General features: G+C 27.8%; 5 protein-coding genes across 8 annotated transcripts in view; 1 reads left to right on the plus strand and 4 right to left on the minus strand.

The window, feature by feature from the left end:
- Positions 1-768: 768 nt before the first annotated feature.
- Positions 769-5,384, minus strand: LOC126856405 (protein takeout). The gene is made up of 6 exons (XM_050604871.1): positions 5,234-5,384; positions 4,220-4,312; positions 2,400-2,550; positions 1,848-1,981; positions 1,577-1,726; positions 769-1,065 (listed from the first exon to the last, which is right to left on the minus strand). Exons 1-6 carry the CDS (start codon positions 5,292-5,294, stop codon positions 917-919), a joined length of 738 nt encoding a protein of 245 aa, XP_050460828.1. The 5' UTR covers positions 5,295-5,384; the 3' UTR covers positions 769-916.
- A 1,187-nt stretch (positions 5,385-6,571) lies between these two features.
- On the minus strand, positions 6,572-9,638 carry LOC126856378 (uncharacterized). 4 transcript variants are annotated; one of them, XM_050604833.1, is made up of 3 exons: positions 9,347-9,638; positions 8,787-8,932; positions 6,573-8,717 (listed from the first exon to the last, which is right to left on the minus strand). In XM_050604833.1, the coding sequence occupies exons 1-3, from the start codon at positions 9,407-9,409 to the stop codon at positions 7,346-7,348; spliced, it is 1,581 nt and encodes a 526-aa protein (XP_050460790.1). In that variant the 5' UTR covers positions 9,410-9,638; the 3' UTR covers positions 6,573-7,345. The 4 variants fall into 4 exon arrangements, with proteins under 4 accessions (XP_050460793.1, XP_050460790.1, XP_050460791.1 ...); XM_050604834.1 differs by having other exon boundaries at positions 6,574-8,717; positions 9,378-9,638; XM_050604836.1 differs by lacking the exon at positions 8,787-8,932 and having other exon boundaries at positions 6,572-8,717; positions 9,347-9,491.
- A 382-nt stretch (positions 9,639-10,020) lies between these two features.
- Positions 10,021-13,133, plus strand: LOC126856383 (zinc finger protein 809-like). Its single transcript, XM_050604843.1, has 4 exons — positions 10,021-10,611; positions 10,729-10,971; positions 11,067-11,558; positions 11,676-13,133. The coding sequence occupies exons 1-4, from the start codon at positions 10,414-10,416 to the stop codon at positions 12,117-12,119; spliced, it is 1,377 nt and encodes a 458-aa protein (XP_050460800.1). The 5' UTR covers positions 10,021-10,413; the 3' UTR covers positions 12,120-13,133.
- Positions 13,134-16,087: 2,954 nt separating this feature from the next.
- On the minus strand, positions 16,088-18,591 carry LOC126856407 (uncharacterized). The gene is made up of 2 exons (XM_050604874.1): positions 18,506-18,591; positions 16,088-17,343 (listed from the first exon to the last, which is right to left on the minus strand). The coding sequence occupies exons 1-2, from the start codon at positions 18,533-18,535 to the stop codon at positions 16,657-16,659; spliced, it is 717 nt and encodes a 238-aa protein (XP_050460831.1). The 5' UTR covers positions 18,536-18,591; the 3' UTR covers positions 16,088-16,656.
- Positions 18,592-19,087: 496 nt separating this feature from the next.
- LOC126856366 (calcium/calmodulin-dependent protein kinase kinase 1) overlaps positions 19,088-25,768 on the minus strand; it is a 73,133-nt gene continuing 66,452 nt past the window's right edge. The window contains exon 10 of the mRNA XM_050604807.1: positions 19,088-25,314. Within this exon, the coding sequence (XP_050460764.1) occupies positions 25,257-25,314 (58 nt within the window). The 3' untranslated portion in view covers positions 19,088-25,256. The remainder of the gene's footprint in view (positions 25,315-25,768) is intronic.

Raw genomic sequence — 25,768 nt, forward strand, 5'->3', positions numbered from 1 at the left:
AAAGCAAGCATTACCCGAGAGAGAAGAGAGATCCTTCGTCGCCGGTAAAAGCAACCGAATAAAAAAATCGGCTCAATGGGCTCATTACCGATTTAGTATGTAAACAGCTCCATTTGCAGCTGCAAATAAACTGAACTGGTGTAGATCCAGAGGAGGAAAGATTACGTACTATATTTGCATAGCTCATGTACTTACTCCACTTTTTATATCAGTTGGAGCTAATTTTCATTATTCCTGTCCGCTACGCGTGCGCCATTTATTTTATTTGTATATAATTGTATATATATATATATATATATATATATATATATATATATATATAATTGCTTACATATTAATTCTAGTTTCCCGCTTTTCAAAATAAATTAAATAAAAATTAAACCCACTCAATATTTAAATTATCAAGTGTGTCGCTTAGTTATGATAAGTTTTTATATTGATATAAAGTAATGTACAGCGTCAAGATAACCAAGCAGCATCGCGGAAAAGAGGTGACAATGCAAGTATCGATTTAATGACTTTTTAAAAGTGGATATATAAATGTATTTATATCTCGATGAGGGCTGCACAGCACATTATTAGAATGTTAATAATGTGCCTCATCGAGATGTAGATACATTTATATGTAAATAATAAAAAAATTGTGATATCTTTTGCAATATTGGTTTAAGCATAAAAATATTAAGAGTTTTTTTTATATCTCGTTAGATGCTACTCAGAATTCTAAATAAAAAGTTGAAAATTGCAAAAAAATTTATCTTAAAAATATTTAAAATTGGTTTAAAATTTTTATGTACAAATTAACAGTATATACATTTTTATATTAAATATTTTTATATAACAAGTATTTTATAAAATTATGTAATTAAAGAAGAAATAATAATTTAAAATTTTATAATAAAACATGATAATTGATCTATAGAAAAATCTTGTTCATTGGCACGCGGCTGAAAATATCATTAGTAATTTTAATGAAAACTAAACTAAAGGTTTCTTCAAAAGAAGCTTGAAAATCCTTGAAGAGCAGATCGCTATTCGTATTTATGAATCTATCCATTTCCTCACCTGCAATTAATGAAAAATGGAAGAGTTAGGAAATAAATATATATGAGATAAATACTATAATATTTTACAAACTTAACATTTAATAAACTATTCCTTTCCTAATCTCATTTAAATTAATAAAAAATTTTTATTGCTAAATATATAAAGCTACAAATTTGTGACAATTAGTCAATCTTTTTTAAAAATTAATTCTTTAGAAATATGAACACAATATTGATGAGGAAGATAATACCATAGATTTTTATATAGTTCTTTGTCCCTTTCATATCCCTTTCATTCGCAATATTTTTATATTTTGACTTGCGGACTCTATCGCATCTCTATCGCTAAAATTATTTAAAATCACATATTTTTTTCTCACAATAATCGATATTATTTTAATTGTCAAAATATTAATATTTTCTCTTGAATCATTCTGTATTTATATTGATATATAAATCTATGGCATTTTGTTTCTATTTTCAAACTATAAAATAATATTGATTATTTTAAAGCTGATTAAAATATGTACCTAAGAAGATATTTTCATTGAAGAGATTATCAAAGTGTAATGTTACGTGTTCGGGAATAAGCTTGATAAAGAAATTAACCGCTCGCAAATAGGTTTCCCCATCCTTTTGGAACTTCTTAAAACGTACGTCGTGTTTTGTCGTTACGTTATCTAAAAAAAGAAAATATAACACTCGCGTGCAATGAATTATTTTGTCTTTGTTAATGAAGCATTTGTCATTAAATCATACATCAAAATATTGCAATTTATAGAAAAATATTATAATATTTACACAGAATTAGATTGCATTTACCCTCTCCTTGTACTGACAGTAGCAAAATCCTGCCTTCAAGTTTGTAGTCGGCAATAAAATCCACTTGGGGATTGAAACTTTCTAATTTGAATATTAAATTATCCCAGTCTATCCTAAAAAAATACAAATTTTATTAATTACAATCATATAATTAAATAATTACATGTGTGCATAATTTATTATTTATAAGTTACAAATTTATAAAAGCTGCAAATAAATATCTACAATAATTTATCCCTAAATATAAAATTAAAATGATAGATTTTTTAATTTGCCGATATATTTTGCAATTGGAAATTTTTTAAATAAATTAATTATTTAATTTTCTATCTGCATTTCTACAATGTGAATCAAATTTTTAAATACAAAAATCAAATTTAAAATACATACATTGTAAATTATGTGTATATAATTTTTTTTTATATAACATTTACATAAAATATGCATTTTTAAACATATGCATTGATTGATTTTATACTTACTTGGATCGATAAAAGATAATATGCAACAAAGGTAATAAAAGTTACATACTGATCACTAGAAAGGTGCAATCCCTTCGTTAGTCCATGCACCTTGACATTCCGATATTCTTGTTTGAGCGACACGGAACCTTGAGATTCTCCAATTTTCACGCTGTTGACTGCCAGTGGTTCAAGAGGCAAAATTTTGAAGCTCTTCAAGCCTAAACGTGAACACGCCAAGCATTCGATATGTGAATTCAATGTTCATTACATTTCAGTACATTATAATTGCACTTTATCGCATGTCAATTTGCAATTTATATAAAATTAATTAATTGAATAATTAATTAAATTATCATTTTATTTTATTTTAATTTTACATCTGATATTTTTCATAAAAAGAATATAATAAATATAAATATAATATAATATAATAAATTTAATATATTTAATAAATATAATATAATAAATTTTGATTCAAAATAGTCTTATACACTGCGAAAAAAAAATTGTTAACGTGATTAAATTCGTCCAACTAATTACTATTTCTTTGTATTTTTTTAATTAAAAAATTGAAATATTTAAGTCAAATATACGTCATGTTGTAGATTTAATTATGTCATATTTGTCTTAAATATTTCAATATTTCAATTAAAAAAATACAAAGTAATAGTAATTAGTTGGACAAATTTAGTCACGTTAACAACTTCCTTTTCTCAGTGTTTATAAATACATAGTCTTATATATACATATATTCATACATATTTATCAATAAGCAAGAGAAGGCAATCGAACAAGTTCTTCCGCTTGCGTGTGAAATCTTTATTCCATTTTTTATTACGCATCCCTGATAAGTACTGGAAAGATACTTAATAAATAATTTTAATAAGAAGGAGCGGTTGTTATACATGGTAAACGTACGTAAAAAAAGTTTTGCTTTTTTACTTCGTTCGAAGAATTATAATAATAACTTATATAAATAACAACTTCTTATAACTTACTTATAAACTTATAATAACTACTTATAATAACTTATATAAATAACAACTTCTTATTAACGTTTCTACTAGAATTATTGATGTTTCATAAATAATATAATAATATTTAAAAATAATAAAATAATAAAATAATAAAATTATTTAGGATCTTTATATTAAAAATATATTAAGTAATAAGAAATAAAATCTCTGTAATCTCGAAACACATACATATACGAACATAACGTCCAAATATAAAATATCATTATGTATTACCCAAAAATAGGATAGAATAGAATAAATTATATAAGCATGATAGCAAACAAAATTGCAAGATGACTACTAATTCGCCTTGATACTAAACCGGCTCGAATGAGTCAATAAATATCTTTCGTGTTAAGAAATAGTGCAGTAAAATAATCTATTGAGAAAGCATTTCAATCTTTCTGTACATTCAGGTAAATTAAATCTCATAGAAGTGAGATTTTAAGAAGTTATTTTTTTGTTTATATAATAAACATTGATTTGCATTTTAAAATTTTGCGTCCGCGGAAGTAAGTCTGTGACTCCTCAAAGCATGTCAATATAAGGCATAGTTGCACAATTGATTTTGCATCTTATATTCATGAATTAATATGCATTAAAGAGAGAAAAAAGAGAGAGAGAGAGAGAGAGAGAGAGAGAGACTTAAGGAAAATAAGATGTAGAATTATATTTATGAATTATGTACGCGTGCAAAAAGCCGATAAAAAAAAATCAAAAAAAATATTCTAAAAAAAAGATAATCACAATATAACATATTCTATTCAGTCGCAATATTCAACTATGTATATTCCTAAAGTTTTTCCAATTCGTAATATTTCATTTTATGCGTGCGTATATGTGTGTCTTATAAAAAATAATGCATATTTACCGTCTGCCATTGAAATAATTGCATCTCTGATGGCATCCGGGAGGCATTCTAATGTTTTCGGGTCTGACTTCTTGCAAAGTTTGAAATTACTGGCTGTAAGGTGGAGAGAAAAGGAGAAAAACATTGCGTATAAATTGTTATATAACTAACTGCATTGCTGCAGATCCAATAAAAGCCGCGCGGTCATTCGATCTTTAGACGGTTGTTGACTTTCTCTTTAAACTTGTGTACGCATTTTAATTTCGGGTCCACGACATAATTTTATTTGAATAATCTGATCGCAAACAAAAATTCAATTATTGATCTTGATGGGACATAATTGAGGATTCCGAATATAAAATGCAATGAACATTTTGATTGAAATCAAAATGCTGATTGCAAGTTTTGATTAAAAATGAGTTTGATATCACGTCCGATTAAAAATTGCATATAATGATTCTCCGTTCATTAATTCATTATGATTCAATACTATATGTTTTGACACAACAAATCTGATATATGCAAAGAAAATGAAAAAGGCATAAAATTAATTTCTTAGCGACACGTTGAAAGTAGTATCAAGTAGAAACAATATCATACTAAAAAAAAATATAAATCACATTATAATAATTAATATAAAAAAATAATCTACAAAATAATAAAAAATAATTTAAATTAGTAGTAAGTGTAGTCAGTAAGAGTTGCAAAACTTTTCTTGGTAAAATAAAGAATGTATAATGCTTTGATATCAAAATAATATTTTTTTACAATACGAACTTGCATTAATCTATATCTATTATTTAATAAAAATATATATAACATATTCATATACATTGTAAAGATTCGAAATATTTTAATCTCAACATTTTATGTTTTTAAAGAAAGAATCTCCAAATTTAATTATATGCATTAACTTATTGTTAGACACAATTTAACAATTTCACATATGCAAAATATTCTTAAAAAAAAAGGTTTGATGATTTATAAGATAATATATATAATATTAACAACAAAAGAATATCTGTAATTACTTACGCAAATCTAACGTCTTCGTGGTTGCAATCACTGTGAACAAAAGTATGACTACCGTTTTCATTATCTTCGAATTCTAGGCTTCTATCGATGGGACTTACGGCTAAAAGCCAAGTAACTCATATGAGAGTAAATGTTTAATGTTCATCAGATGTGATCTGAGAGACAATCTAAGCAGCCTATTTAAGTACCGTTTGCCCCACCATGATTCTGTAGTAGACATTGTTTGTATATACTGTATACGCACATATACATATGCGAACAGCGTGAAAAGTAGATATTACTAATGAAAAACATACCTAGCATAAAATAAATCAGCTATCAATTATCATGGTTCATGATATTCGCTTAAATGATTATTTCGCATATAATTATAGATAAAACTAATTCGATGAAATCGAATTGTACGAAACGGAGAAACAGTAAAATATTATTTGGCCTTATTAGTATTTATGTATGTGTTTGTAGCCCATATACTGAAAATTCTGTAATTTTTTATAATTTTTAATAATAATAATTATTAAAAATTATTTATTAAAATTTATTCACAAGAGAGTATTCATCAAATTTACAAAAGTATACAAGAGACAAAAGATTATTTTTAATTGCTTAATATTGTTAAAATGCTTTTAAAATATCTTGCTAATTGTTTATAATAAAAAAAAAAAGATTTTATCAAAATTTACGTCTACAGTTTTTTTAGATCTTGCTTATTATAGTAGCTACTACAGATCTCGAGCGTGAAACAATTTTTTCGATTCGAATCACTGAATATTCCAGATATTTTTTATTTTATCTTGAAAAAATATGCGCAGATTGAATGAAATGCTTTCATATAATGATATTTATCATTTTTTAGTACTAATGTGTCCCTCCTTGCCTCTTGCGGATGCTGAAGAAAAATTACAAGTCATCATTACAAACGTTGTTGCAAATAGATTTTCTCGGAAGTTGGTTTTATATAAATTCAAACTGTATATTAATAAACTCATATATTCTAAATCTGAATGTTAATGAAGCTTTATATAATATTGACAGTTTCTTTATGCTGTGACTCTTATGATCCGTCATCAAACAGTGAATAAATTAGCACGGATTCGAATAAATTATAATTTTGTTCGGCGTCCGATTTTCTGTAAAAAAAGTAATTTATTTCTTAGAAAATCATTATATATATATATATATATATATATATATATATATATATATATATATAGAGAGAGAGAGAGAGAGAAAGTGTGTTTTTAATTTTTATTTCACCAAGAAACATTTTTTAAATTGTAAAACAGCAAATAATATGTATATAGATTTATTATATATTTGACTTTGCACAATATTTGAAAAATTTATTTATCTCAATTTAAAATGAATAATCCATTGTATTACTGAGTTAAAACAATTTTTTTAATGTTGCAATAATAATTTTGACATAATATTTTATAAGAGAGTCAAGTCTTTAGTAATTGTATATTTATAATTTAAGAATTATTGATGTAAGAAAACAAGAAAGCAATTATTTTATCATATTTCTGTGCAAATTATACCAATGTTTGTATTAATTAATATAACTTAAAAGTGTGCATTAACAATTTACATTTTTTGTTATTCCTTTATAATCGCGCTTTTTTATGTTTTTCTTACGTACTTTAAAATAAACGAACATAATTAGCAATAACTATTTTCTTTGCATATCATGCGGATAAATTTTAATAATTATAGTCGTTCAAATAAGCATAAACTTGATAAAGCTGCGTTTCGATATTCACTGCCAGCACCGAAAATCTATAGTTTACATCACGTACACGTTCACTTGCATTTAATATCAAAACGCAGCCTACATATGATAAACAAAGTAAAATTTTATATATTGAAAATTTTTTATATTTAATGCATTATACTCTATAAATTAAATATTATATAATTAATTTTATCAAAATAAAGGTGAAAAATAAGTAAATAACACTTATAAATTGACACAATCAATGTTAAAATTTATATTTTCAAATCTTTGAGGTAAAAAAGCTATTCTGTTCTACATATGGATTTAAGAATATATAATAAAAATATAAAAAAGAAAACAAGATTTTAGAATATGCATGACTGTTTGCTTTTGTTTCAAGGAACTCTTTTCTGATATTTGAGCGCCAGACTATTTAGCGGCGGTCTGGCCTTCAGAACTCCAAGATCAATGGCATGACCGGTGAGAGGACAGCTTTGGCACCGTTTTCGCCTATAATTTGTATTGCAGGCTTTCTTCTCTTGTCGCACCACGTATTTAGGAAAATAATGGATGCGCTTTTTCTGCATCGTCGCACACAGCGGCATTGTCACTACCAAGTCTTGTTTATGAATCTTGTTTGTCGACTCCGGAAAAAGACGTTCGTTCAGCTGATACTGTTGCAAAGATCCTGAAGATCTGGACGACGCCAATGTGTAACTCGAGCCATGTGTTTCGAAATAATTCTGCTCTCGAAATTTTCTCAAATTCTCTACTTCCTGGTCCACAAAATCAGTTGCAAAATCATTATTATGCTTCAAGCACCGGTCTCTTTGTTCGCAACATTCCGGTAAATTGTTTATTCGTTCACGTTCATCAAATTTCACAGTCCTCCTCGGTTCGTTCCTGCAACAGCAAGGGCAATCTTGTTTGTCCAATTGCGTTGCTTTTTTACTTCGTGTCGGTGATTTGGAGGTAAGTCTTTCGTTTGACTTTAGTATTTGCTTCTTGGATCTAATAGTCTTTTGTAATGTTGACTTCGACAACTTTCGCGAAGACTCTTGAATTCCTTTAGTCAAAGTGCAGGCGGCATCTTCGGATTCGCTTCGTTCGTTCGCCAGTGAATTTATAGGCGTTCCCGAGGATGCTAGACATGACTGCCTTTTATCGATATGTTTGTGTTCGTCCGGTAATGTTAGTTTTTCATCAGGAATGATATCTTGCATCTTCGGACTTGTCATGAATTTGTGATAACTGAATGATCGCGGACACGTTCGCAAGCAATCTCCCTCACCTCCAGTTTGTAATTCGCAGACTTTGTTCTGTACATTGCGAAGGAATTGAGATCTAGGCGTGTAATCAATCTTTTTAACTCTCCTGAATGTTTCACAGCTAATTGGCGAAGTCAGTGCAGGCTTATCAGTTTCTCTTATTAATTTAAACTCAAATTGGCTTCTGCAATGACGACTAGGCAAGGCAGGTTTGCGTTGAGTTCTTGATGATTTTATATGCTTCTTATTCTCTTCATAATTACAATAACATTCTTTTACTGGTTTTCTAGGTGCAAATTGCTGTTGCGGTTTTTTAGATGTTAGTGTTAGTTTTCCAGGGAATGTCATATTTGGCACTGACGTTGTGCGTTTAGGACTGACACAAAAATCTGGATTTAAAACAGCATTAATTTTGCTTGAATCGTTGCGCAATTTCCATAGATTAATATTTCTTCCTATACTGCCCTGATTCTTATGATTACAGCAATTTATCAAAAATCTGCAAAGAAATTATAAATCAAATTATTCAAATATAAAAACTTTTTACTTATATATAAAAATCATTTACAATGTTTGCGAACGTAATTTCTTTATTTCAGCATCAATCCTTTTAGCGTTTTCATCAACATGTGCTAACAAAGTTCGACTTCTCTTGCGCAACTTTTCTAAGCTATCATTGAATGCCTCTCCCATATGTTTAAGACTTGCGATAAACTATCATTAACATCATATATTGCAAAATTGCAAATACTGGATTATATTTTATTTGTATAACTTATTTTTATAAAAATTTAATTTATGTAATATATTTAAATTAAAATTGAAGAATGTGAATGCTATATTGTTGTAATAATATGCTATATTAATAATCAAAACTATTAATAAATTAAAAACAATTAGAACAAATTAAAATTAATTTAAATATATAGTATTATAAATTAAAATTTTTGCCTTAATATTTTCTTTCCATAAATACATATAAGAATATATAATTGTATTTGGCGAAGTTTCTTAACCTAATGTATAACCTAACTTAAACTTTTATTTTATTTAATATTTATTCAAAATCACAGCGCAACAAATTTATCAGCGATGAAAATTCATGAAAATTAAAATATTTCTGTTCACTTTTCTTTCCGTGATTTCTCCAACAACGTACTTAATACGTGTTCCAAAACTCTTAATTCGCATCGATCGCCAGCGATGTGAAGTAAGTGGAGTTTACGTCCACCGTTCACTATGGAGTCTTTGAACTTTGAACAAAAAAAAAACAAAGACGTTCCAGGTTAGCCAAATCTTGAAATACATTCATGTATTCAAACATTGATTCAAGGAGAGATTATGAATCGCTCGTACATCCGCGTGAGTGAACTCTAGATTTTATCTCCTACTGCGCACGGCATGTAACTTAGAACCAACTAGTTACGTTTCAGTTGGCGGTCCGCAATGCTCGTGAAATTATTTCATCCTTGTTATTCACCGTAAGTTGAACAGAGACAGATTAATGATTACGAGCATTAAGGAATGCGTTTCATTTCACGCATTGAGCGCATAGATCGCCTGAAAATCTATAGTTCACGTAACATATATTATAGATTTCCAAGCGATCTAAGCGCTCTATGCGTGAAACGGAACATAACCTCACCGCAAACAAAACGTAGCCATTGGCTGCGTTCAGCAAAGAAATCGCTCAGCAGTAGCAATCGAACGTGATTGGTTACTTTAAGAATTAACAAACCAACGTTAAGTGTCGACAAGACTACAGATTAGTAAACAGATAACCAAAGGCCCGGACAGAGAGGCTTCTCTCTGTCATCTGTCTGTTAATCTGTGACTGAGCGTTTTCTCTGCCGCTGAACGCGGTCTCAGCTAAACTTCTGTCACTAAGATGCTAGAAGCCAACGTGGAAATACATCCAGCAAATCTCCATTTTGGTATGACTGTATTTGTGCATTGTGTGCGAGCGGGACGCGATATATTTACACGTACGTGTTTCGCGTACGCTTAATAATTATAAATAAAGTGCACGTATTCCGTGCGTTAATGCATCACTGGACGATAGACAATAGGTGATACACGACGATTCATCGCGAAGTCATACAGCACGAGATGCGACCAACCTGACCCTTGTCGCTAGGTAGATCCATTTTAGATTAGAAACACGCACGCGATCGCAACACCGACTTCCGCACATCATGGATTTATCCGAGGAACAAATATCTCGCGACGTACACAATCACACATTGCCGCAATTCTCCGAATTACGTCCGGTATTGAATGTTTCTGTCAGCAACGAGAACATACAGTCTCCGAATAACGAAAATGCGCAGTCTCAAATAGCGCAAACTTCTATCTCTAAGAATTTAAGAAATTTGACTACGAAGCAGATACCGGTAATATTTTTTTTCAAGTTTTTCTTTAAGTTCTGTTATTTTCTTCTATTTATTTTGCTTATCTTATAATTTTGAAGTTGAATATTTTTTTTATTTTTCGGTATTTTCTGTTTGTAGGATATAACTTCAATTTTGGACACATGCGATTTAAGCTTCTTCTCGCATGTGTATGAGAATCCAGTGAAGCAGATGATTAATGTTCCGAATTTTTCAAATAATATACTCTGTCTACAACCAAACAGTATATCGTCGAGTATTCTTGCTAATATATATTCGCCTTCTATGTCACAAGCAAATGCTGCAACTGCTGCAAAGCAAGAGCTAGATGTTCAGACTAGAGAGCAGATAAACTTGAATAAGGTATAATACTTGGTTTTTTAATTATTTTTCTTATTATATATATAATACATATAATATATATTTTTATTATGTATATATATTTATTTTTATTGTAGGAATCTCAAATTCAATTGAATCAGCAGCAAACATTAATAATGACTGATTTTATTCAAAAATTACAATCTACATCCTTGCAACAACTGCTTAAATTGCAGACAGAACAAGCAAAGAAACAAAAGGTAGAACAGGAAAAAATAGAGCAAACGCAGAATAATATTTTAAATATACCAAGCGTTCGGAATCTTCATCAGCAAAGTAGTAACAACTTTATAAACTCGGATCAGACAATGGCTGTTAATTTGAGAAATCTGAACGTACAAAATCAGCAACAAGAGAATGAAAGCAATTTGCAAACTGTACTCAAAATAGAGCAACAAGTACAAACCGATTTGCCAAAAATTAGGAAGAAGTCGAAATTTCGGCCAAAAGTGGGCGATATTAAAGAGAGCACTAATTATGATGGAATTGTTTTTTACTGTTGTCCAGAGTGCAATTTAGGGTATCCAAACAGGTCAGACGTCGAACAACATATGCAGGCTCATTTACAAGTATGTATTATGTATCGTATTATCTTTGGTGTCCGAGTATGCGGTTTTTGATGACAAGATTATTAAGAAAGGGATATATAAATAACAATTATTTATAAATAGAACAATTTATTATAGGAACGCAAGTACCAATGCAAAGAATGTGGTGCCATGTTGAAGAGAAAAGAGCATTTAGATCAGCACATGCGCGGTCATTCAGACGAGCGACCTTTTAAATGTTCAGTATGCCAGAAGGGGTTTAAGAGAAACGAGCATTTAACGAGACATTGTGTTATTCATTCTGGCAACAAGAATTTTATTTGCCCCATATGTCAAAAAGCATTCTCACGCAAGGACCACTTAAACAAGCACATACAAACGCATTTAGGCATTCGAAAGAATAAAACAAAGGAGGATTCTTATTATATCAATCAAAAAGATACAACAAGATTATTTGATAACAGGACTGATCCAGCGATGTTAAAACAAGCAACCTATATAAAGGATAGCTTATTGATAGATGAATCCAGTTTTGTTCAGAAGAATAAAATCCTGCTACAAACGATCTCTTCCTTTAAATAGCAAATGTCAAAAAATGCAAATGTGCCTCAACAAGCACAGAGCGACAATACGAACGGAAACGCAAGGTATTTAATGCCATAGTATATGAAATTAGCGCATATTCCAAAGCAATAGATGGCAAATAATAAAGGTAGTTTACAAGCACCATTGAAGCCATTAGAATGTTCAGAACCGTCGCAAGTAATTTCAATTTTTGAATTTATATTTTGATACTGAATGACCATGATAAATTCAGAGACTTATAGTTTGAAGCAGTTAAATTAATGAGCCAAAATATGATTTGAAAATGTACATGTTGAAAAATGCCTACAGTAAACAAAAAGAAATATAATTGACATAAATATATGTGAATGCGATATATATTAACAAATATATTTCTATATTATCATGACATGTATTATCAAATATATTTCTTTACAAATATTCCCAATGTCTAATAATTGAATAAAAATATGCAATATAAAAATTAAAAAACCTAGGTATATAAAACGCGGAAAACTTTCAAGTTCCTTCAACTATATATGATATGATTGTAAGACAATATGTTATTTTACTGGTAAATTAATTTCTCACAATTGGATAATCTTTATTCAATTTCTTTTTAATTACAAGTTATTTATGCAAGTCTGGCAAATGTGCTTTATTTGTCACGAAATAGTTCAAATTATATTCAAAGTGAATACAAATCAAATAATATAAAGCAATCTATAAACTTAGCAATTATTAAAATAAATTTTAGTTTGCTGAAAAAAACGAATAATTTGTTAACTGATGCATTATCTTCATCATAATTCTTGAAATTTCAGAAAAAAGATATCACATGTATAAGTTCAAAACTATTTTAAGATTTTTTTATGCTCTGGATAAAATAACTATTCTAGCACATAAAGAGATAATTATGGGGATAAATTAATGCATAAAGTAAATAAATTTGTATAATTACACATTTATCTATCTTACTTAAATCAGCTGTAGAAGACATTATCACTTAATAATTCATTGTTAAGTGGTAATGTCTTCTACAGCTGATTTAAGTGAGATAGATAAATGTGTAATTATACAAATTTATTTACTTTATGCATTAATTTATCCCCATAATTATCTCTTTATGTGCTAGAATAGTTATTTTATCTAGAGCATAAAAAAATCTTAAAATAGTTTTGAACTTATACATGTGATATCTTTTTTCTGAAATTTCAAGAACTATGATGAGGATAACGCATCAGTTAACAAATTATTCGTTTTTTTCAGCAAATTTAAATTATCACAAATTATACTAAAGATAAATTTTACGGATAAAAGGAATGAATAATATAAAATAATTTAAGATAAATTTTTATTAGGAAAAATTCTGGCCATATAATTTTAGTTACTAAACAGCAATAATTTTTTCGAATCTGTAAAATTTTTTTTCTAGTAAAATAAAATGATAAAATGTATGGGAGGGAATGAGAAAAAAATATCAAGAAGGATAGATATAGATAATTATAATCTTATTTTATATTCTCATAGTGCATAATCACTTAGTATATAATTGTATCATTTTTTATCACATTATTGATGCAAAATTGACAACATTGCATAAAACTCTACTACTTTATGCAACGCAGATTGCGCTCATTCGATATACTCATGAGAAGAATAACCTTGTCATCTTTTATTCATGTTTTATTCAAAATAACTCATTCTGAAAAATACACATGTCACTTTTTTAGTTATCTTTTATTTATTATTATGCAACAACAATTATTTCACAGAATAAATACTTGAAATCTTGTATGTAAACATACAATCACTGTTTAAAAAAGTATTATGTTAAAAACGAATTATAAAAATGAAAATAGATAAATGCACATTCATGATCTAGAAACTCATTGTCTTATTCCATTGTTATCGTATTTTAATGGTTGCTTGAACTTGCATTAATACTTCCTTTAAATATAATTTGGACTATTTCGTGAACGCGATAAATAAGCGCCAGAATCGCAAAAATGTAATAATTTGTGACAATTGCAAAAGATAAAGAAAAACATCAAATTGTGAGAAATCAATTTACAAGTAGAATAATGTATTTTCTGACAATTGAATCATAGTTAAAAAGTTTGAGTTTCTTGCATTATCTGTATTTAAATTTATAATTATATATATATATATATATATATATATATATATATATGTATATATATATATATGTATATATATATATATGTATATATATATATATATATATATATATATATATATATATGTATGTATGTATGTATATATAATGTATTGCATATATTCGATTTCTAATTAGACTTTTAATTCGACTTTTTATTAGATATTGGGAAAATATCGACAATCTGATTTACATATATGAAAAGATAATAAGAACACGAAATACTTGCGTGAATTTAGTATCTTAATAAACTATAATACATATTATCTAGATTAATTCAGAAAATTTGTTACGAAAGTTAGAAATAGAAAAGTTAGAAAACAGAAATAATATAAACAATAGACTGCCAAAAATTTTGTTAGGGATTTACATGATAAAAAAATCATATATATGCATATACTTTTTTTATCCGATGAAGAGACTATATTACATATTAAATTTCCAGCAATTTGTCTAAATTGCCGAGAAAAAAAATATTTCTTCTTCACAAATATACAAATTTCTCGAATAATTTTTATTTTATTATAATATGGAGATTGCGACATACATTAAAAAAAAATCAATATCTTTTAATGTCAATGACAAATTCATTGATTATTATAAGCATGAGAAAATAAGCAACATTGCCTCGAACGACTTATTTTTATTCAATCACAGAGCGGCTTTTCCCAGAATTTATCATTTTTTATCTTTTCCAAGCAAATCGTTCATTATACTCTTTATTCCCTCATTTTATATTTTTTAAAGGCTGATTTTGACAGTTCCAAAAGGATATCGGATGTTGGCTGGTATTTAAAAATATGACAAGTATTTATTTTTTATATTAAATTACAGTAATTGATCTCTTTCGAATTTATAATTATGTATTTAGAAATTACATTTCAAATTTTAAATGCTATTTTTTAGATATTGTATATTTTATGTAACTATCGTTTATTTAAGAGATATCTAAAAAACACATTTGGCAATATTTTTAGGATACTTGCCTCTTATTCGATGATCCAATTTTAGTTTAGATACATAGAGTAAGAGATTAAAGGACTTCCATGCGCTGTATATTCGGTAAAAGAATCGAGATTATAAGTTCTTTAAGATATTACGCGTGTGTACATATGCGAATATGTGTGTGCGTGCATACATATGAGTTAGATATAAGAGAATTAAAATACGATATTAACATATTAGACTCTGTCGTACATCATTTAATAATACAACCAAAGACTGCACACATACGTGTGGAAAAATAGCAGTATTCTAGAACGTTTACGCGCTGAAATCCTCAGCGAGCCACCTCCCCTCTGATAATTTAATAGTTTTTATCGAAAAAAGATATTTACGTATAAAAGAAAGTAAAAGAAAAGCGTTGAACATTTTTTTGGACTACAATTTTTACGTTTTTTTATTGCAATTATTTAGAGATATTTAAAACGATGGATCTTTTTATTAGATAATGTGCATTTATGTAACTTGTTTTTAACATAATAACACTTTAATAACATTTTTTTAAATAGTGAATATGTGTTACAAGACTTCATGCATTTATTCTACGAGATAATTGTTATACCATAGTAATAACTAAAAGATAATTGCAAAAAATGACGTATTTTTCAGAGCAAGATATTTTTGAATAAAACATGTGTAATGAAAGATTACAAGACTATTTCTTCTCACGAGTATATTAAACGCGCAATCTGTATCGCGTAAAATAATGTTATAAAGTTTTATGCAATGTTGTACGATGAAATGGTCATTTGAACCTTATGCAAAAAAGTTGATATATCTAATATAAACTTTAGCATTTGAAATTTAAAATTAACTTTTTGCACACGAATGCTATGATATATCCCATATTTAAATGTATGTTTATCATTTGTCGCATACTATGAGATTTAAAAAATATTATGAAAAATATTATTTAATCTCTTATTTAATATAAAATTTATTTGTTTTAGCGAAATATGCAAGGGATAATGGTGGTATAAAGATATACAATTCAGATATCTTTGTATGATATCTTTGATGATATTTTCGTTCTTCTATCGTTCTCTCTTCTTCTTCTTTTTCTCCCCTATTCTTCTTCATATATTTAATACTACAGTGAAACTGAATTTTTATGACATTTATATTTACTCATTTACTCTATCATATTATATTTACTCTATTATCGGCACACGTTTAGCATTGAATATAACTTTTTATTTTATATTTTATATTTAGATTAAACGCGATTTTTTTTTTATATTGATTAAATGAAAATTATGATTCGATATTCATGTTACATATTTAGGCTCAGCTTATTTAGAGATTTGTAAACGGAGAGTTAATATAGTTTCTATATAATCTAAATTCCCGAAGTAAAAATATATTTTATATATCTCATTGTTGCATCTTTTCTTTTCTGCAAGCAACACTCGATAATTTTGCATAAATGTTATGAGTAAAGCTGAAAAGAGATCCAAGCCACTCGACCAGCTGGTGACCTACCCTTGTTGGAGATTGAGGGGTTGTTGTTATGATTTCCACCTCATTTTTCTTATTTATTTCTCCGTCTTGCAGCTCCAGTTGTTCTAAAGGCTGAATGTTATTAAACCAATCGTCATCAGGTAGCATCTTTATTTTATTGGAGTTCTTTTTGTCGGAGCTTATAGAGTTCATGTTTCTTTCATTCGCTTTGACCGTTGTCGCTATTTTAACGGACGATTCCTTCTCGAGATTATTTGAATTCGCTTTATTTTCGTACTTCTTCAGTATTGACAGTGATTTTATTTGATCCAGGAAACTATTGTTAGGATATTGGAGATTCGAATATTTATCTATCTTCATCGAATTGGGCAATATTAGTTTCACGGCTTGCAAATCAGAAGCTGGCACGTCCTTTGCCAGAATCTTTTCTATGTTGTTCGTATTGTTGGTTTGACGAAAGATGAAGTTGTACGTGGCGAGTAATTTATCCCAAAATTTGTCCAAGGGCTTCGTAGTATTATTTAATTGTTTTTGAAAAGTTCCTTCCACTGGCACTAATTTGGTTATTTGTGGCTTCGATTGTACTCTTGCGGCGAGGAGCTGCAAGACATCAAAAGTTAGAAGAAACTTCTCTATACACATACGTTTTAAGAAATATATATATATACAAATATCTAAAATATTATATTTAAAAATAATAAAGAGAGAGAGAAAAAATTATAAGTGAAATGTATATTTTTAGCTATAAAACTAAACTTATTTGAAAAATTACTTTTTTTAATCGTTAAATTGGTACAATCGATAAAAATATATGTATATATATATTTTTGTGTGCACGTATGCATGTATGTTTAATAGTTGGAGATGAGTCTTTCCCGCAAAATAAATTTTATCGGACGTGATGTAATGTACTGCGGACAGGTGATACAACATATAATCCGTATATTGCGACACACCTTCGCCACTCACTGAATTCACCAGCATCGTGCGGTAGTTTCATTTTCACGAAAATTATAAGTTACAACCGCGATTGCAATTGGCGATTTTCACGGTCTGATTAAGAATAAATACTATTTTTTTGCAAAAAGCTGTCATTAAGAGACGGAAATAATTATATTTAAAGCTTTAATGTTTTTTGGTGCTATTAAAAAATTAAATTTGCTTCATAAAATATTCCGCCAATAAAAATTACCAAGTATGTTTCTACATAAAGAGAACTTCTAGGAAATAAATATGTATTATATGTAACTTTTATACACTTTGTAGGAGAAACTTATTATTAAATATTTTATTGAAATTGAAAAGGCTTTAAAAAAGTTTTTAGGAAAAAACGTAATGTTAATTGATATGCATAAAGATAGAACAAGATATAATAAATAGGTATAATTATAGCATTTTATAAAAATGTAGCGATTTATATAAATAAAATAATATTTAAATAAATAAAATAAAATTATAAATAAAATAAAATATAAATTTAGAAGAAATTTTATTATAAAAATATTGCAGGAGAGAAAATTAATCTGATTTTAGCAAAAATAATATTTTGACGTTCATTTGATTATTTTTTTGGAAAAACAAATATAGAAATATATATACCTTTTTTAAGTCTATCCTCAATATATTTATATATAAATAAAATATTTTTTATTAATATTCATGAAAAAGTGCAAAAAAATTACGAATAAAATTAAGAATAATTTCATGATATATTCCCGTGAATGTGTAAAAGATGAAAAGTAATCACTTATATGACACTTACACAAAAGAGACAATACCCTAAGAGCTTCATAGTTCGGAGCGTATTTTTCGATTGGACGTTTTATGACTTCTTTAGACGGTCCGGACGATCGACTGAAAGCCTCCTTTGATTTCAAAAGCTCTTTATACTTACATGCAATGTAAGAGCGTGAGTGTATACCACGATTGATTGGCTTTCGCGGCTTACGTCCATTGTCTTTCGCCTGTGCCTCTACAAACCATCGACATAAAGTTACCCAACGGGAATTGACAGTCGTAACACGCATGGTTGCTTTGTAGCCAGTCGGCTCCGTTCCGATGTACGATATTGGTCCTCGATTTTTTATGGCAGGTCAAGGTATCAAAAGCGCGTCATCACTTTTGCTATATCATTATTTATATAACGCAAAAATTGGTGGATGAATTTTGCATTAATTTATTTTCATCGAACGCTGGCATAATATAAAACTAATAATAAAACAGCGATATGGTGAGTTCTTTTAAATATTGGATGATTTTTTTTATATTTCATATTTTTTTCTGAAATATTAATATTAATTGTAAGAGCGATAGAAATGTATAAGGAGAAAATAAAACTCATGAGGAAGTTTTCTGTTTCCGACGTAGTCAGAACGTGATTTATTTAACAAAAGGGCAGAATGTACACAAAAGTAAAATATATTCATATAGTACAAATGTTTACAATAAGAACGTCTCCAACGGTCGCAACGCGGGCAAGTTTTTTACGCTTACCTAGATCATTGGCGGTCATGCTACATTTATATTTGAATATTTTCAAATTTTTTTTTTTTATACAAGATCACGCAGCCTGGTTACACCTTCTTAATCAAGAATGGATCTTGCGTTTTATCTTGATGTGTTGAAACACTTAGATGTATATGTAAGTGTGGTACGGTATAAAGAAAGAAAAAAAAATGCATGTAATCTCTCTCTTCTTCAAACTAATTTAATCATTTTGGACAACTGAATTTTTTCTTGACATTTGGAGATAATTAACATTAATATAAAATATGAGATTCATGTGAGATCAGTCATCATTACAGTTGATGATTACAAATATGATAATATAGAGATTTGATAATGTAGAAAGTAATGGATGAATGAATGAAGTTTCGTTATCTTCTGGAGGGTAAAGATTCTTTCAAGTGTAAAAAAATATAATATACATATTTATAAATAAAACCTAAAATATATAATGTTTAGCTTTAAAATCTGTAGCTCTAAAAGTGAATATTTTAAGAAAGTTTATATAAAAGGAAAGAAGAAAAAATTAAAGAAAAGAAAAAAATTGAAATATATACCTATAACGTGAGAGTAACGTGATATCGTGAACATATATATATATAGAGTAAGGGAGATTATCGAACAATATTCGTACCTATATTGTACAGAATTTTAATTAGCAAAGAAAGAAATAGAGTGAGTTAAAGTGGGTTAAGTATTAAAATTTTTATAAAGACTATATTGATTTAATGAAAGGCTAAGGGAGAGAGAAAACAGTAGCACTCAGAGATAAATCACGAGAGATTTAATGGTTGAGTCGAGTTTTGCAAGGCAACTGACATTAATGGAAAGATAAAAAGGATTTATTACATAGACGAGCAATTACATTATTTCAGTTACTACAAATGTGCCATAAGAAGATTTCTTCTTTTCACGATTAATTTCGAAAAATTGATCGCAAATAGAAACGAATTCAGCGGAGAGAATTATTGTAGATAGTATAAATATAGTAAGATAGTACAATTTTTTAAATGAAATGTAATAGTTTTGGATTGCGGAGTATACAGAATAGCTTTTTATTGGTATCATGTCCGTTCAGGAATTTTGTGCGCGATAATTGCAATATCGTGCAATCTATGTTGAAATATTAAAGTTAACAATTCACTGTTTCACAAATTATGTATATGTACATAATTTAATTATATCTCAAGTATTTAAATGAAAGAAATTTAATATAGATTGCACGAGATTCCTTAGCTATATTTTATAACGCGATTCTATGAAATTGTAAATAGTGAATAACATACAACTCACCATTTAGTAAGAAATATTCCGTAAAATTTTGGATTTAACACGAGAGAGAATCGAAGCGTTTAAGATCTAAGAGAGTGTTAAGAAAGTGAAAATTCTAATTGTGCTTATTTTTTCAAATTCCTACAAATATAATTCCTAGAGTCAAGAACTTTTTCGAAAATTGATAACGAAAAGATTTCGTGACTAGAGTGAGAATAGAAATATTGAAATAATATGTATGTTATCGTGTATATTACAATTAATATACACGCGTATATATATATATCGAGTAATATATATTGATTGTCGAGTAAAATCAAATTTTCTTTAAATCAGCCATTAATGCCTCGATTGAGCATCGTTTTTGGTCGTGATATTATCAAGTGCAGAGATTCGTCATCTAAGTTGTTCAATAATATATTAAATGCATTTAGCCGACATAAAGTGTACACTATACCTTATTTTTTTTTTTACAACGAGATTAAGAAATAGCGATTTTTAGTGCGTATCTAATAGAGAGTATAAAATATCTTGTGCAATCGGTGATAAAGATAACGCAATGCGAAGTGAGATGCACTTGCGAGTGTGTGCATATATAGAATCGTTTAAATAACAATAATTATATACCCGTAACAATTCGGAAAATGTCCACTGATAGCAAATTGCATCAAAGTATATCTATCTATTAATTAATTTTTTTCCTATAAAAAATTAAATTTTATTATTATTTATTTAATTTTACTATTATTTGTTATAATTTATTCTCTGAGAGAAAGTAAGAATTAAATTTATTTATAATAAAATAGTAATTAATTTTTTAATTTGAAAATTAAAAATTAGATACACTCTAATATAAAAATGTCAAAATCATAAAAATTCAATATACATATAGATTACTTTAATTCATTTAACGAGAGATGTCAGATTAATAAATTATATTTTACTTAACAGTATATAAAAAATTATATAGATTTATCGTTACATTAATTATAATGTAATAATACATATAACAAGGATTTTAGCGTATTTGCTATCAATAGACACTTTATCTATAGTTCTGGAAGGATTCCTAGATCCATATTCGCGATGCTTCTTTAGTTTTAAATACACTTGTCTAAGTTTTGAATTATTAGACAGGCATATCTAGAATTGATCACGCAATGATGTAATGCAGATCTTCACTTATGAGCCGCCAAGTATATCTAGTAAATGTAAATATATATTAGGAAGTGTATGTATATTGTTTTTCCCTCGACGGTTAATTCGCCATTTTTTTCATAAGGCTCGTTATTCCCTGGCCTATGCAATAATATGGAGAATGCGTTGGTTCGCATAGACTCTAAAATTGTCACGGTTAAATGAAAGTTTATGAAAATGCGGGTGCTGAATTGTATATTAGATAAATATCCTTATCGACTAATAAGTCCGTCGCAGTCTCCATGTGATAATTGTATGCATGAAATTGAGATGCGTGCGAAGCTCGAATACGATGCATCTCGAACCGCCCGCTGCGTGAGCATGGAAATCTACCTCTTAAATTCATACATTTGTTTTATATGGTCCCCCGTATCTCAATAAGGTCCAATAAAATCACGAGTCTCTCTTTAGTTGCGTTTTCTTGGTCGTTTGGCGCCATTAACATACAATGGAAATTATATAAAACTTCGAATATAATAGATTTTATGAATTCAATCATTTGTTAATCACTCATTTTTTAACATCAAAGTCTTTATATTAAGAGATAATTCCAATTAAAATTGATCCTTTATTAAAGATTTTTATGTATGCAAAGAATTCCTAAATAGAAATTTTTTAAATCTCTCTTTTTTAAGTATAATTATCAGATATTATATTTATAATTAAAAACAAATTTTTATTTGAATGTAGAATAAAAAATAAATTTTGCAATATTATTAATTGCAATAAAATTCCATTTTAATAAAATTTCAAATAAAAATTTATTTAGATATTGTAATTCATCAAATAAAAATTTTAAATTAAAAAATTTTAAATTAAAAATTTTATCATTAATAAAGTCTACAAAGTGTATTGTTATATAAAAAAAAAAGAAATAATTTATATAAATTTATATAATCTAATAGCATGAACCTAAAAAGAGCGTCGTTGTATTGCGGACTTTTATTTGCGAGCCTATATATTTAAAAAATATGAGTATTATACATACAAAATCTGAATACAATATACGTACACCTTTACATCTATGTACAATCTATACAACCTACGCGGCTTGTAAATCGGGACAAGTGAATTGCAAAAATTTGACATTTATATCGACGTTAAAATCGTGGGCATGTGAGCGGTTTTCTCGTCACGTGATTGCGGCAGAAAAAACTTCAATGGAAACATATTGTTATATACAGAAGTTTGTAAACATACAAGATTTATCACGATAATTTAAAAAATGCAATATGTTCTATTTTTGCGAACATATGTGACATACGTACGTTTTGCACACAAGTAACGGAAGAATGGTTTCGAAAATCTCAACCTGAGAAAAATCATTATATTGCGCAAAATGAGAGAGATCATGAAGTAATTAAATATAATTATAACAAATTATTTAAAATAGAATATTATAAAATTCATAAAATATATAATTAAATAAAAAGGTTTACACACTTAAAACTAAAAGTATTAATATATATAAAAAATATAATTACATAATTTTTTTGTATATATGACATAATTATATAACTATTACATGTACAATTAATTAAAAAATTTAGTTGATTATATGATTTTTATTTGTAAAATAATATTATAATTTTAATGAGCTCTCTGGAATTAATTTGTTACAAGACATTCTTCCGGTGCTCATGTAAATTACAAATTAACTGTATGGTTAAAAAAAGATTACTCACGTAGAGATTTTACTCATTTTTCTTGGAACTATAGTTAATTACTTCTTTTTAAATTTGATCGAATCTGCCAACCTAGCTTAGAAGAGAATTTAATTAGCTACATTCAGAAATATATCACAACGGTTAAAATTGTTTTTATACATTTTAGAAATGCTATTTTTAATAAAATTCTTAGCTGTAAATATAGTTTCTTTATTTTGTTTAAATTGTAATTAAATATTTTGTCTTATATTTTAACTAATTCCTGTTTGATATAATATGTTCATAAGTTCAGTTATATTTAATTCGTAGATTTATCATATTGTTTATTTTCTTACAGTACATGTGAATATCTTTTTACAAAATTATTATAAATTCCATCCATATTGTGATTGCAGACATGAAATATTCTGTCTTTTCGTATCATGTTATTTGAGTTGACGTGAGAGTTTGATAAGTCGAGCGTTTGTAAAATTCATTTTAGATTTTAACATTTAACATTGAAGTCAAATGTAGCAACAAGCGAAATCAAAACCAGATTTATTAAAAAAGGAAGGAAAAATATTGTAGAAGACATATCATATCAAACACATTATTCGTACTATGACATCTGTATATATATATATATATATATATATATATATATATATATACTTTTGGTTTTTTACATTGCTGTGATAATATATTAAAAACAGAATGTTTTTACGATGAGATTCTCTTTCTAATACTAGATTGGCAGAGGATATATAGCATTAAATTTTGAAGTTATTTAAAAATGCTTTTCTTACGATATTAATGGAATGTTAAATCCGGCGAGGCATTATATCGGATCACTGCATTAGATGCATTATCCACTTGTTATCTTTCACGATTTTATTTTTTATACACACGTGACGATGAAATTTATCGTGATTTATCATGTGATAAGAATACTCTTGTACCATCAACTTTTCGATTAAATCGTAATTTACATCGCAAAATTCAATTTCTCGTTATATATAATAATTTGAGATTAGATAAATCACATTTTATATTATCTCGTTATACGTGTATATACATTATTAAACAAAATGGTGCATAAATATTTAATAGTTTCTTCAATCTCTGAGAAATTGCCGCAATGATATTATAGCACTACTCTGTTAATTTTTTATTATTTATAAAAATTTTTTTTATACAAATATTATTCATAGGAATTGCTTTAGATAAAAAGCAACAGAAAAGAAAACAATATCGTAATTGATTATTTAATGACACCACTTTGTAATCATTAAAATTCACCAGATTCCATTTCGTAGACAACATTGGCAGTCAATAGCGAAATACACGTAAACGTAATAATAGCTCCGTCTCTTATGTTTTTTAAGAGTTTTATATATATAATGTTTTACTATTTATGTGCGGTTATTAATTATAAATAACACCATCATGTACATCATCAACCAACAATAGTCAGAGATATGATTACTGACTCTATCATTGTAATATAATATAGATCGTTGAACCGCAATATTATATTTTTATTCATATAAAAATTTTGAGATCTAACGGAAAAACATTTCCAACAAGCACTTTGATCCGCTGTTTCAGCCTCGCCGGTTTGGACGTAAATAACTCTTGAGCTAACGTAGATAACTCTAGAGCTTTTTGCAAAAAAACTGAAGGTAACGTTGCACGGTTCTAACGATAAAAGTAATGAGAGTGGAATCGATAACGACGTTCCTTTGGAAGATTAAGTTTTCGTTGGTTCGTTTGACAAATTCGCCTTTTGACGTCGCGGTCGATAGATCGATGATCATTTCCGTTTAACGTTGACCTGTTATCTAAGGATCGGTATGTGTGCTTCCTTGTTTTGAGCTACTTCTACTGATAACGTCATTGCCTTCTCTCGGCTTCTGTCACTGGCGACAAGGGATTTTCCATCGACATTTGTCTGCCAATATGCAAATTAATGAGGCAATTAAGAAAAACAAGCGGAAAAATGCGCAGAGACGATATTAATGTGATATTGTTTTTTACTATCAGTTGATTTATATTTCATCGTAAGTAGCCAACGTGATTTATTATTTTGACAAACAAAATAAGAATAAACTATATGATTGTGACATTAGTGTTAAATCTATGGAATGGCGTATTTATGATTAAATTAATCATAATTTAAACGAATATATAATTTTTTAAATGAAATATATCAAATTTAAATCTATAAAAAAAGCATTTGGATAAATTTGGATGCGAAGAACATTTCTATATTTCTATAGAGACTTCTTCTAAACGAATCAATGAGATGATACGTTCAAATAATAAAGCTTGGTCCTTCTCGAATATTTGAGTTATCAGTTTCGACAAATTTGTTTCAGCGCGAATGAGATTTTATAAAATAGAAT

This window comes from Cataglyphis hispanica, chromosome 18 (genome assembly GCF_021464435.1).
Source record: "Cataglyphis hispanica isolate Lineage 1 chromosome 18, ULB_Chis1_1.0, whole genome shotgun sequence".
In the NCBI taxonomy this organism is placed as follows: Eukaryota; Metazoa; Arthropoda; class Insecta; order Hymenoptera; family Formicidae; genus Cataglyphis; species Cataglyphis hispanica.